Here is a 13,838-nt window from a genome sequence, read left to right on the forward strand (position 1 = left end):
TCAAAGAATTTTCTGGTAGAACTGTAGGAGTGTAGTGTACAATAACGAAACATTCAAGGTGATTGAGAAAGCTAGCTAGAGAGAGAAAGCAAGTAAGAGATAAGAGATGGTGAACACAGTGAGTTGCTACATTTCCTTCCTAAACAAAACAATGAAGTTTGCAGGGTTGCAACCCAAGGAAGTGGAAGTAACACCAGGAACAATTATTCATTTTTGGGTTAACAACAACAACAACAACAACACGAAGAAGAAGCAGCAGCTACCGCCTTTAGTTCTTATACAAGGTTTCGGAGGTGATGGCATACTAACATGGCAATTCCAAGTTTTAGCCTTAAGAAAAAAGTATGATCTTTATATACCCGACCTCCTCTTTTTTGGTGGATCCTATACTAGTAGTAAAACTAAGATAACTCCAAGGTTACACGCAGATTGTTTTGCAAAAGGGCTAAGGAAGTTGGGTGTTGAGAAGTGTGTGGTGGTTGGGTTAAGTTATGGTGGGTTTGTTGGGTTCCAAATGGCTGAACACTACCCTGACTTGGTGGATTCGATGGTGGTTACCGGCTCGGTTATGGCGTTGTCCGAGTCCATAAGCAGTAAGTCTTTGAAGAGGATAGGGTTTTCTTCTTGGCCGGACTGTTTGATGCCTAGTTCTGTTGAAGGTGTCAAGGCTTTTCTTGATGTTACTTCTTATAGCTTGCCTTGGATGCCTAACTTTTTCTACAAACACTTCCTTAAGGTACTCAACTTATTTCTCCTCTCCCTCATCAATTGAAATAGTGGGAAAAATATATGGTTGATGAATGCATTTTACTTGTACTTTATTATAAAATGTTAGAAGAATTCACAACATGTGGCTTAGGTTTTCAGGGCCTAGTTCAAGTTTATTTACATATAAAATTATTGGGTCTTTTTCATAAAATCAAAATAAAAATAAAAATTATTAATAATAAACAAATTTTTTTGTTTCTCCATACATTGTACGTTTTGTTCTATTGAATTATATTTTGTTCAATTTTCATATTTAGATTGATATTTTTGATACACATTAATAAAGGTGCAAGATCAAGAAGGTTAAACGATAAGTTGTTTAAGTGATCCTTGATATATTCATAATCATGGGTTGCGTTTTTTCGAGGGCGGGGCTTTGTGTTGTGGCATTGGCCAAACTACGTCTTTGCCATCCCCGAGAATTGATTTATCTCCTCCAATTTAACTAAACTACATACAATTATTTATTAACTAGATGAAGCCCGTGTGATGCACGGTTTGTTTGATTATTTTGTTACTTTTTTTTTTTTTGGCATTTATGAGCTAAAATTTGTTATATATTTAGATAAAATTCCTAATATTAAAAGATAATATTTAATATTTAATTAATTTAAATTTAAAAATCTCATTTGTCAATTTTGCTTACGTGGCATTTAAATTATTTTATTCTAAAAGAAATTAATAATCTCTTATTTAATTGGCTATTACTAAGATTTATAATCCTGTATGGCGCGCTAAGAAAATTAGATTGTACGTGGCTCTCTAAAAACTCGGGAAAAAACTCCCCTTTATATATATATACTAGATGAAGCCCGTGCGATGCACGGGTCGATCTATTTTTTTTTTAAAAATCTAATCTAATCTAATCTATCTAATATTATATATAAAGGGGAGTTTTTTCCCGAGTTTTTAGAGAGCCACGTAGGATCTAATTTTCTCGGCGTGCCATGTAGGATTATAAATCTTAGTAGTAGCCAATTAAATAAGAGATTATTAATTTCTTTTAGAATTAAATAATTCATATGCCACGTAAGCAAAATTGGCGAATGAGATTTTTAAGTTTAAATTAATTAAATATTAAATATTATCTTTTAATATTAGGAATTTTATCTAAATATATTACAAATTTTAGCTCATAAATACAAAAAAAAAAAAAAAATCAAATGAACCGTGCATTGCACGGGCTTCATCTAGTATTTTTCATATTTATGTGATTACATTTGTTATTTTATTAGTTGTACGTAATATATCATTTTCTCCGTATTTATTTAAAAATATTAGATTAAATTCCTAATCTCAAAGATAATATTTCGTATTTAATTGATGTAACCATTAAAATCTCATTGGTCAATTATGCTTATGTGGCACTTAAATTATTTATTGGATAAACTATAATTTATAATCCTACATGGCACGTTAACTAATCTTATATTAGGTGGCATAATCCTATTGTAGCGTTTTAAAAATATTAATCCTATGTGGCGCTCTAATAATTTTTTAAAAATAAAAATCCTACGTGGCGCTCTAAAATCTCGAGAAAAAACTCCCCATTATATATATATATATATATATTAGATTAGATTTTTCTAGTTTAATAATTGGACCTTAATCATTTGTTGGTTCATTATTATTGATATTATATTCATGTTGATCGAATTTAGGTGTTAATCCAATGTTACTTCTTCCATCTCAAAGTTAATCTTGACAATTATCACGTCCGTATTATTATGATCTATTCACATCATTTGGTAGACATGCATGGTAGATTGCATTAAATCAAATTCCCATTAACTGTTGTAGTTTGCAATAATGAAATTCTTACAAAAGAGAAAAGAGACAACAGTTTGGCAACCACTAAGAGTTTTATAATTAATATATAACTAAATTTCTTTGGAATTAGCAATTTACTTTATTGCTCTTTTAACAAAGAGACGTACATAATTTGATTATAATGTTATGCAATTATTGGGCCACTCTTTAATGTCCGTGTTTAAAATTACTGTATATGTTGCGGCAAATTAAATTGTTATGATGCCAGGCTATGTTTAGCAATAATAGGAAGGAGAGAGTTGAAATATTAGAGGCTCTTGTGGTCAAAGATGAGCATGTCACCAACCATCAGTTTCGACAGGTAAGCTAAACTTGTACGTATGTAGTTCTTTTTTTTTTATTATTTTTTTTTATTTTTTATAATTAATGACTAATTAACATTCTAAATTGGCAAATGTCAAATTATTTTTATTAATCCTAGCAAAATTTTAATAATTTTCATGTTATTTCTTTCTCACCTTTCCAGAGGATACACCTACTATGGGGTGAAGATGACAAAATTTTCAACATGGAAGTGGCAAACAACTTGAAAGAGTATGATCTTTTTCAACTTTTTAACACCAATATAATTTACTATACTTTGTATAATGCATACGTATTTAGTACTATAGTCACATCAGTTTATAGTTATTTTTTATTGCGTAAATTTAGATGTATCGTAATTTGAATCTTCAATAGTGTGATAATTAAATTCGAATAAGAGGTAATAACGAGGTAACACCTGTGTCTTATTAATGATTGATGATGCATGCAGGAGATTGGGTGGCAAGACGGACTTGCAAGTTTTAAAGATGGCTGGTCACTTGGCTCCATTGGAAAGGCCGTTTGCTTTTAACAAATGCCTCAAAAAAATGCTAGACTCCTTGGCTATAGATAGATAAACGACAATAAATTACACGCTTTATAGTTTGTTAAGTTTTGTCGCATTTAATAGCACCTAATTATTGTAATTCCAGCATATCTACTTGCTACCGTTGCAGTATCATCAATTCATTATGTTTTTCCTTTTCTATTGTATTATTCTCTTAATTATACTCCTTTCATCCCTTAATCAAAATTTCTTCTAGCCTTTATTCCTCATATAATAGAGTGAAGTAAAAATCTAATTAAGAGACGGAGGGACTATAGACATATGTCAAAACAAAAGTAAAATTAATATAATTATCATTTAACATTGAACATTAATGATGGGTCGTAATTAAAAAGCAAGACGATAAAGTTGAATCCCTCAAAAATAAAAAAGTAAAATTGAAAGAGGATTAACACAACAAGTTGCTTGGGCCCAAGGGGACATGCCCCAAACAACCACGGTCAAACATATACCCAGTAGTAATACTTACTCGGGTTTTATTTTTTATTTTTAATTACACCATAATTTGTCATTTCACGTCTGTTAGTGAAATACTTTTGCTATTAATGTCTTTAATTATAATTGTAGAAGTTATAAAAAATTAATATTTGAAAAGAAGATATCAAATCGAATCTAACTAAACCCCACATGAATTCAATATTTCTTACTAATAATTCATAAAAGATAATCAAAAGAGATTGTGTGAATAGTATAAAAGTTTAAATGGTACATTAAAAAAAAAATAAAAAAAATTAAAAAAATAAAAAAAAAAAACAAACAGGAAAGTATTAATATTGCAGCAACTTTTGTGTGCGGATAGCCAACGTGTGGCCAGCTGACACACACCAAGTAACCCTAACCGATGAGTAATCCATGAGCGACTAAATAACCCCTGATCAACTCAATAACCCTTGATTGAGTGAGTAATCCCTAACCGGCTTAGTAACCTCTGACTGAGTGAGTAACCCCGACTGAGCGAGTAACCCCTATAGCACAACAAAGTAACTCCATAACAGTTGATCACACAATCTGGCCAACCATATATGAAAGTTTGTGTTAATATAATAATATTATCGTTCAAATTTAGTTATCAGTTTATCACAGATGGTTTAAGTCAAATAATTATTAATAATACCGGATAAATTATTGGAAAGACGTGAAGATGATGCGTCACCGATCACAGCTGTAATTAGTTGAAACAAATTACAGAAATTTCTTGTAATAGAGTAAACGTGGCGGCCTGGTTAGCTGAAACAACGAAATTTCTTATAGTAGGGTAGAGGTGCATTATATCGCGAAACATTATATTCAAAGTGATCGAGAAAGATAGAAAGAGAGAGAAAGTGAAAGAGAGATGGTGAACACCGTGAGTTGCTACATGTCCATCTTACACAAAATGATGAAGTTAGTAGGAATGCAATCTAAGGATGTGGAGATAGATCCAGGAACAATTATTCATTTTTGGGTTAATAATAATAATGACGACAACGACAACGACAACGACAACAACACGAAGAAGAAGAAGCTTCCGCCTTTAGTTCTTATACATGGTTTCGCAGGTGATGGCATACTAACATGGCAATTCCAAGTTTTAGCCCTAAGAAAAAAGTATGATCTTTATATACCCGACCTCCTCTTTTTTGGTGGATCTTATACAACAAGTAAAACTAAGATAACTCCAAGATTTCAGGCAGATTGTTTTGCAAAAGGTTTAAGGAAATTGGGTGTTGAGAAATGTGTGATGGTCGGGTTAAGTTATGGTGGGTTTGTTGGGTTCCAAATGGCTGAACACTACCCTGACTTGGTGGATTCGATGGTGGTTACCGGCTCGGTGTTGGCGTTGTCTGAGTCCATAAGTAGTAAGGCTTTGGAAAGGATAGGGTTTAATTCTTGGCCGGAGTATTTGATGCCTAATTCTGTTGAAGGTGTCAAAGTTCTTCTTGATAAAGCTTCTTACAGCTTGCTTTGGATGCCTAAAGTCTTCTACAAACACTTTTTTGAGGTACTTGACTAAATTCTTCTTTCCCTTAATTGAACTAGTGGGAAAATTAATGGTGGACAATTGCATTCTAGTTATTGTATACGTGTGAAAAAGACTAAATTAATAAAATACATTTGTGGGGGTTTTTTATGAAGCATACGTGTGAAAAAGACTAGTTAATTTAGAATTAAAAGAAAGTATATTAAAGCTACCATAGGATAATACTACGTATTAACGTATATTAATATACGATATAGGGATAAGGTATAGTCAATTCTAAGTAGTAACGATTTATGTCTGAAATTTATGACATACTCTTACGAAAAGTAAATCATGATAGAATATCGTGTTCTCTTAAAAGCCTTACCTTATTCTTATTACTGAGTAGAAATTTCTTGTTTAAATTTGATTTAATAACATTCCTGTTTTAGTATTAATTTGAGAATTTATCAACAACTCACGAATAAATTGGTGTAATAAATGTTTATTTATTGTATATTCTTTTTACTTTTAACTTCTTATATGCAGCCCTTAATACTACTATTTAGATTATGAAACTAATGTTTTTAATAGCGATTGTAAATCAATCCCAACAAGGCAACAATATAATTGTATTTAATCCGTTTTATATTATTCTTTTCACTTGTTATTATTTTGTGAGACAACATTGGTTAAAGTAGTAACAAAAAATAATATGCATGAAAACACAGGGAATAATTAGTTATTTAGATGGACGGTGAATCGTATACGTCGGTGGGGGCTTTGATTGGTGCAGCGTTCGCAAAGTGCAGCGAGTCATGGTCCAGAAGGCCCACAACCTTGCCACGAATGCAAAATCTAGTCTTACTTCTTTTAATTATTTTATGTAGTGTGTTGTTTAAACTTATGTCAAAAAAAAAAAGAAGTTATTTAGGTACTCTTTGAATCTTTATAATATAATTGAACTATGATGTACTCCCTCCGTCCCAAAATTACATTCCTTCTTTCTATTTTTGGTATTCCAAAATTACATTCCTCCTTTCTATTTTTGATAAGTTTTTTATAGTAAATCAACTCTCTTTTTCTGTTTTATATTTAATGCTTTCTCACTCATCCTTTCCTAATCTCACTCATAATCCTTGTGCCAAATTACAATGAATATGATTGGTTAAAAAATTTTCAATTAGGAGCATGTGATTGGTCCTTTTTTTTGCAAAGGATTGATGACATGTCATGAGTAATAAGTAATCTATCTTTGTACTTCCCATTGCATTATCTAATTATTGTTATTTGCCTTATTTTTCCCTCCTTAATTCCCGTGTAAATTTCCAAACAGGAATGTAATTTAGGGACGGAGGGAGTAATCAATATCTAACTAAATTTGATTGGAATTAGCAAACTTATTATTGTTAAACAATAATTTTTTTTTAAAAAAACATAATATGACTATAATATTTTGCAATAATTATTGGTCCACTCTTTAATATATGTGCTGAAAATTACTGTATGTATTGCTGTAAATAATTGTGATGATGCCAGGTCATGTTTGGCAATAGGAAAGAAAGAGTTGAAATATTAGAGGCTCTTGTGGTCAAAGATGAACATGTCACCAACCATCAATTTCGACAGGTCTGCATGTATAGTCTTGTAATTATATAATTCTATTAACTAATGACTAATTAACATTCTTAAATGGCAAATCAGCAAATGTCAACTTTATTTTATCATTCCTAGCAAGATTTCCATATCAAATTTCTAATAATTTTTTACTTTTCCTCTATCCCTCTTGTAGAGGATACACTTACTCTGGGGCAACGATGACAAAATTTTTAACGTGGAAGTGGCAAACAACTTGAAAGAGTATGATCCTTTTTGAAATTTTGAAATGAATGTAATAAAATTTGTTTTGCATACGTAGTGGTATCAGTCACTTAATAAGTTCACAATTATTTACTATTACGTTAATATATACAACAGTATTAATGTAATCTTTTATTGTGACAACTAAATTCGAATAAAAGGTAATAATGACTGAGGCAATAATTATGTCTTATTGATAATTGCCGATGCAGGAGATTGGGAGCCGAGACTAACTTGCAAGTGCTAAAGAAGGCTGGTCACTTAGCTCCATTGGAAAGACCGTGTGACTTCAACAAATGCCTCAAAAAGATGTTGGACTCCTTGGCTATTGCCTATTGATAAGTGATCAACAACAAGCAACAAACACACTTCATAGTTTGTGAAATTTTGTCGCATATAAATAGTATTATATATATTCCTTCCATGAGTTCCATACCTCATTGTTTATGTCATTTATGTTTTCACAAAAAAAATACATTTGGCCTTTAATTTTTTTAATTGTGATTGCTAATTTTTTTTTTTTTTTTTTTTTGGGAAATTACATGTTTGAACAATTTAGAAAGATTTATTTATGTGATTATCTAGTGAGAATTTACGATAAAATAATATAAAGTTTTACTTCAAAAAAAGAAAATAGTGTAAACAATTAGGAAGCATATTTATGTAAATGATGGGTTGAAAGACTGAAAGTCATTAGTGAAGTATTTATCAGTTTTGGTGTTTTTGGAGTTTTCTGATTTTTAATTTATGAGGCATAGCCAGAGTATGAATAAGTCAATTGAATGGATAGGGATAGCTAATAAGTACTTATCACTCACGCAACAAGTACTCCGCATTAAATAGGTAATCCTTAATTGCATCTATAATATGTCACTTAGCAAAATATCAAGAAATTCTATAATATAGCTGCGATTAGTGATTTAGGGCATGTTCCGATTTACTGAAAACAACTGAACTGAAATGAATTGATTGGGGCTGAATTGAACTGAATAGAGTTGAAATAAATTATTTATGAGAGAAGAAAATGAAAAACTGAACTGAATTGAACTGAACTGAACTGAACCGATTGAAGCTAAATTGAATTGAATTGAAATTAAGCTTAACAGAACAAGCCCTTAGTGATACAAAAGTTTTTGCAATTTTTCTTAGGTGATATGAATCCCTGAAGATTATAACATCAAATAATATAAATGATCCCATCTCATCTTTGAAGAATTATGTATAATAAAATTGTAGCCATTATATTAAATTAAATCATAACCATTCATTTTATATTGACTAATATGAACTGTTGATAGGGTCAACTTTTTTATTTTTTGTTTAAAAATTTTGAAAAAAAAAACTGTCAGTTTCTCTTGATTACGAGTATTTAATTTTTGGCTTTGCTCCTCAATCTTGTTCGAATTCTACGAAAGAAATGGAGAGTAGGATTTTTCGCAACATTCGTTCCGCAAATTCTTCTCTTATTACGAAAAGAAAATTGAGGTCTATCTATGATGCATGAAAGAAGATGAAGTTAATTAGTTTTTCCCCAAATTGATTGATTTGGAATAAATACACCTGCATATGGAGTAATAGCTTCCATCATAATGTTTGGTGAACTGAAAGTTTTTAGCCTTAATTGATCTGGGATGGATTAGAAGAACTCGATGGAGCAAACCTACTATAACACAAGAAACTGACAAATCATGAAACTTTGTTTTTTTTTTTTTTTTTTAAATTTTTCTTTTTTAAAAAATAAAAAAATAATTTATATCAACCGTTTATATTAGTCAACATAAACGAATGGTTGTGATCAAATTTAATACAATGACCACAATTACATTGTAGCCACTCAAAAATCATCCCTTATATTCATACTCTTCATCTCTAACAAAGTTAATATTTTAAGGTGCAATTTTTAAAAAGTCTATCTAAAAAAAAAAAAATATTATACGTAACTACTTATTATTGGACAGGTCGACCATGATATGGTGTCTTGATCCGAGAAATATAATTGTCAACGGGATTAAAATAAAGCATCCCATGTTATGTTTAAACATCATAGTATTACTTCGTTTCGAAGGTTGTTTACGCATGCATTAGGCTTAGGCCACCGTAAGTCCATAACAATATACAAAGTATATTTGTGCTTCTTCATCGTTCAAAAACAGGATTTTAAGATACAAAAAACAAAACCATGGTACATCAACAAAATATTCCAGAAATAATTCTGAAATTAGCCTTTTCATTAATCTTATTACATTGTTTCTGTAAACCCGTTACCTCTGAATCAATTATCATTAACATGTCCTTCTCTTGTATATTAGCTACAAATGCAAGTATTTCCTATCAAAACAACGGTCAACGACCTTTACTCTGCCTTCACCACCCACGCCTCGCACACCGGCTATTACTTCACCAGCGCCGGGGACCAACCCGACATCGTATACGGCTACTACATGTGTCGTGGTGATCTCTCTTCCGATCACTGCGACAGTTGTATAGTCAACGCCACAAAATTTGCTCAAGAAGCAGATTGTAAACATAAAGACGGCATTTTCGATTCTGACGAGTGCATCTTTCGCTATGCTAATCACTCAATGTACGGCCTATTAGAACCGGCCGCAGTTATTACTACCGGGGCACCCACAGCTAACGTGTCAAACTACAAGCAGTACAACCATACATTGGGAATATTGATGGAAACGCTAATCCGTGAAGCAGCATTCGGAAATGGATCGTCGTCGAATGTATCGGGTTTTGCCACCAGAGAAGCGAATGTTACAAGTGATGAAACAATTTATGGTTTGGCTCAGTGTACACCTGATATAGTTGGAGTTAATTGTAGCAAGTGTTTGAGATATGCACTTTTATCTTTAAGGTCTCGTTGTGATGGTACTCAAGGGGCGAAAACTACTAGGCCTAATTGTTTGCTTCGATGATATGATAATCGTACGTTTTATAATACTATGGATTCTAATGCTTCTCCTTCTAGTACCCAAGAAAGATTGAAGTACACCATTTTTTTGGCTATGATTTCTCCCGTTTTAATCTTGGTTGTAGGTGGCTGAATTGTTCTAGAGAATTAGAAGAGTATTTGTGTTTCATATTTATGTAAAACTTAAAGGCCTACTACAAGTTATGGAGTAAATCATAATACAAATAATATGCAAGGAAAAACATAATTCATATATGTGAAATATTTTTGAATTCATCTCAGTAATAAATATCATAATACGAGTATATAACTTTTATAATTTTTTCTTTAAGGAGAATTAAAGTTATTGATCGTTAAACTTTTGAGGTCCGAATTGGTAGGTAAAATTCGAAACATATAAATAAAAAATAAAAAAATCATTAAAAGCATATAATACAATGACAATTTCTCTATCCTCTTGGGTCAACCCACACCCATGTTGATGATGTAATGCTGTATTTAATATAGGGCAGGCAATCAGGTCGGGTTGGGTCGGGTTCAGGTTGACCTGTTTATATAAACAGGTCAACACCCCTAAATCTGAACCCGACCTGTTTAACCTGTTTACTTAAACAGGTCAGAAATCCAGACCTGAACCCGACCTGGTTTTAAGCGGGTTGACTTGAACCCGACCCATTTAACCTGTTTTTTAATTATTAAAAAAAAAAAGCTTGTTTATGGTCTAAAGACCAATCAGTATCCTTGACACTGTGTAAAAGCTATATTCTTAATTAAAAATCAAACCAATTGATACATATTCACAATCAATATTTTGGTATTACGGATTATAATTTCAATCTCATATACAATATTCAACATAGATTGATATACTCTACACGACATTAATCGGTCTTCTCCATTCCTCCAAAAGGTTTATACTGGTGCCATGACCGCCATCAATTCCTTCTTTACATGGGTGATTTCATGACTCGTTTAGTAGAAAAAAAAAAACTCCAATTACGAGATCAAAATCTTCAAGCATGATGGATTAAGAGGTAAAAATTGTAGAAGAAAAGTAATACATAATCTTCACATAATTTGCTAACTCCTTGGTATAGGTAAAATAGTATGGTGAGATTAAGAGGGAAAGTGGCTGATGATATTGTGATTGTGAATGTGATACAACACAACGAGGAGAGAGAAGGGAAATTAGAAAGAGAAGCGGCATGTTCTAATTTGATGAAATGTAGAAGCATTTTAGGGTTAAGCTTTTATATGAATATAAATTGTATTGGGCTTGGGCCATAAAAAACTAAAATTTGTTAATTCTTATGGGATATGATCATATGATCAAGTTGAGCAAACCTAATTCTAACCCAAATTAGTTAAACGGGTTAGGCTGGTTGTTTTCGGGTTGAAATTTTCAACCTGAACCCGACCCGTTTAATTTCAGGTCGGGTTCAGATCGACCCAATTACATAAACGGGTTGAAAAATTATATCAAAACCCATTTATTTCAGGTTAGGTTCGGGTCAGGTTGTCGGGTCGGGTCAGCTTTTGCCAGCCCTAATTTAATAACTGAGTCTTATTTACAAATTTGTGCCTATCTAAAGTCTAGTAACTACAATACGAGACTACGAGTTATCTAATGAGCGATAACATGTAGTGTAAAATTTGCAACGCTTTATTAGTCGGACGGGATTAAAAAAAAAAAAAAAAAAAAAAAAAACATCAAACAAACTTGGGGGGAAAAAAAAACTTCTACAAAGACACCCAAAAATTAATCGTCAAACCTATTTTTGTAGCAAAAATACAGATTTCTACAATTCTAACAGAGTGGAGAGAGTATAAATTATTAAAATGAATTTTCATTATTTTGCTATTTCATTTTGGGGGGAAGCACAGAATAGTCAACCTACATGGCTACATATAGACAGGAGAAGAATTCCCCGCCAAAACACAAACATTTGAAACTCACAATCGCGGGCTAACAGTGATGGAAGCAGATGAATATTGCGATCAATTTCTCTCTATCAACTTCATCACTAACAATCAAGGTAATGTATTTGATTTTGAACAATTCTGATCATAAATCGTAAAATCGCAAGTTAATTTTTCGCAATTGAAATCCTTAATCACAGCTTCAAACCCTAATTTCTTTGCAATTTCAGAATTTCTCAATTTTCGTACTACATTTGTGTTCGCGTGACCGAAAATTGAGGTGAATGCATTGATTATCGCTGAATTGATCGATCTTAGGGTTTTAACTTCTCTCAATTTCATCTCTAACAATTAAGGTAATGTATATGATTTTAAACAATTTTATCACGAAATCGTAAATTTGCAAGTTAAATATTCGCTATTGAAAACCTTAATCACAGCTTCAAACTCAAAACCTAACCCTTATATGTTTGTAATTCCAGAATTCCTCAATTATCGCACTAAATTTTTGTCCGCGTGATCGAAAATCGAGGTGAATGCATTGATTTTCGCCTACTTGATCGATCTAGTTTTCGCTTCCCTCAACGTCATCTCTATCTATCAAGGTAATGTATCTGATTTTGAACAATTTTATTCATGAAATCGTTAATTGCAAGTTGATTTTTCGCAATTGAAAACCTTATTCACAACGTCAAACTCAAATCCTAATCCTTATATCTTTGTATTTCCAGAATTCCTCAATTTTCGCACTAAAGTTGTGTCCGCGTCATCGAAAATTGAGGTGAATGCATTGATTTTCATCAAAGTGATCGATCTTAGGGTTTTTGCTGTCAGAAGGCAATGGAGAATTGTTCGTCAATTTCAGGTCAGTTAACATCGGCGTTAAACCTATTAATCCTATTACGTTTGTTTTTCGTCAATTTAAAGTAATCGATCTTCATATTGGCTTGTTTGATCGCAATATGCTATTTAGAGATTTCTGTTAGATAACTGTCTGCTGGAGGTTGAGTGAAAAAAAACTAAAAATTAGTAGTAGCGACTCCACTGGGGATCGAACCCAGAATCTCTGGTTTCGTAGACCAGCGCCTTATCCATTGGGCCATGGAGTCCTTGTTGATATTAATTTAGTGCAATAAGAAAGGGAGTTCAGTTTAGAAGGTTCTTTATTATGTTAGTGAGTGTAGTGACCAATGATTCCCAGGGGAATCGAACCGGTATATACGTAGTATTTGGCTAAAGTTGTAATTCCTCTGTTTTTAAATACTTGTTCCACTTTCCTTTTTTGGCCGTTTTTAAATACTTGCTCCATTTCCTTATTTGGAATGGTTTTACAATATTTAATTCATTTATATTACCTAGTGGACCCAACATAAATCATATTTTATTAATTTCATATTCTCTCTTCTCCAATTCTCTCTACTACTTTTGCTTTTTACAATTTTTTATTCTTCCACCTACCCCACTACCTCCATATTTTATAATTTTCTCCAATATCTACAAAAACTCCATACATGGAGAAATGGAGCAAGTATTTAAAAACGGAGGGAGTACTACTTTGTCTCTCCAATTTATAGTATTTGATTGACACTTTGACCTTTGGAGTGACAAATTGGAATATTTGTATTGCGTCAAAATTTTGGAGTGATTGATCAAAAAGGATTTCAAAATGTACATTAGGAATTTAGGATGATGCTTCCTTTGATAAAGGATACATAAATTCATTTTCTTCA

At 32.0% G+C, this 13,838-nt stretch overlaps 2 protein-coding genes, 1 non-coding gene and 1 pseudogene across 3 annotated transcripts; 3 read left to right on the plus strand and 1 right to left on the minus strand.

Annotated features, from left to right (window-relative positions):
- LOC145588141 (uncharacterized) lies at positions 1-3,656 on the plus strand. The gene is made up of 4 exons (XM_081644788.1): positions 1-736; positions 2,807-2,899; positions 3,065-3,132; positions 3,353-3,656. Exons 1-4 carry the CDS (start codon positions 107-109, stop codon positions 3,477-3,479), a joined length of 918 nt encoding a protein of 305 aa, XP_081500914.1. The 5' UTR covers positions 1-106; the 3' UTR covers positions 3,480-3,656.
- A 1,125-nt stretch (positions 3,657-4,781) lies between these two features.
- Positions 4,782-7,745, plus strand: LOC145588143 (uncharacterized). The gene is made up of 4 exons (XM_081644789.1): positions 4,782-5,450; positions 6,948-7,037; positions 7,201-7,268; positions 7,481-7,745. The coding sequence occupies exons 1-4, from the start codon at positions 4,803-4,805 to the stop codon at positions 7,605-7,607; spliced, it is 933 nt and encodes a 310-aa protein (XP_081500915.1). The 5' UTR covers positions 4,782-4,802; the 3' UTR covers positions 7,608-7,745.
- A 1,810-nt stretch (positions 7,746-9,555) lies between these two features.
- Positions 9,556-10,192, plus strand: LOC145589113 (putative cysteine-rich repeat secretory protein 6; annotated as a pseudogene).
- Positions 10,193-13,144: 2,952 nt separating this feature from the next.
- Positions 13,145-13,217, minus strand: TRNAR-ACG (transfer RNA arginine (anticodon ACG)). The gene has a single exon. It is a non-coding gene; the product is annotated as a tRNA-Arg (tRNA).
- Positions 13,218-13,838: the final 621 nt, after the last annotated feature.

Source organism: Chenopodium album, chromosome 17 (genome assembly GCF_948465745.1).
Source record: "Chenopodium album chromosome 17, dcCheAlbu1.1, whole genome shotgun sequence".
Classification (NCBI taxonomy): domain Eukaryota; kingdom Viridiplantae; phylum Streptophyta; class Magnoliopsida; order Caryophyllales; family Amaranthaceae; genus Chenopodium; species Chenopodium album.

Bases quoted from the DNA above. Each gene is read 5' to 3' on its own strand.
- LOC145588141 (XM_081644788.1), top strand. From the start codon at position 107: ATGGTGAACACAGTGAGTTGCTACATTTCCTTCCTAAACAAAACAATG. The intron at 2,900-3,064 runs GTAAGCTAAACT...TCACCTTTCCAG, and splicing joins CCAACCATCAGTTTCGACAG to AGGATACACCTACTATGGGG. The intron at 3,133-3,352 runs GTATGATCTTTT...TGATGCATGCAG, and splicing joins GTGGCAAACAACTTGAAAGA to GAGATTGGGTGGCAAGACGG.
- LOC145588143 (XM_081644789.1), top strand. From the start codon at position 4,803: ATGGTGAACACCGTGAGTTGCTACATGTCCATCTTACACAAAATGATG. The intron at 7,038-7,200 runs GTCTGCATGTAT...TCCCTCTTGTAG, and splicing joins CCAACCATCAATTTCGACAG to AGGATACACTTACTCTGGGG. The intron at 7,269-7,480 runs GTATGATCCTTT...TTGCCGATGCAG, and splicing joins GTGGCAAACAACTTGAAAGA to GAGATTGGGAGCCGAGACTA.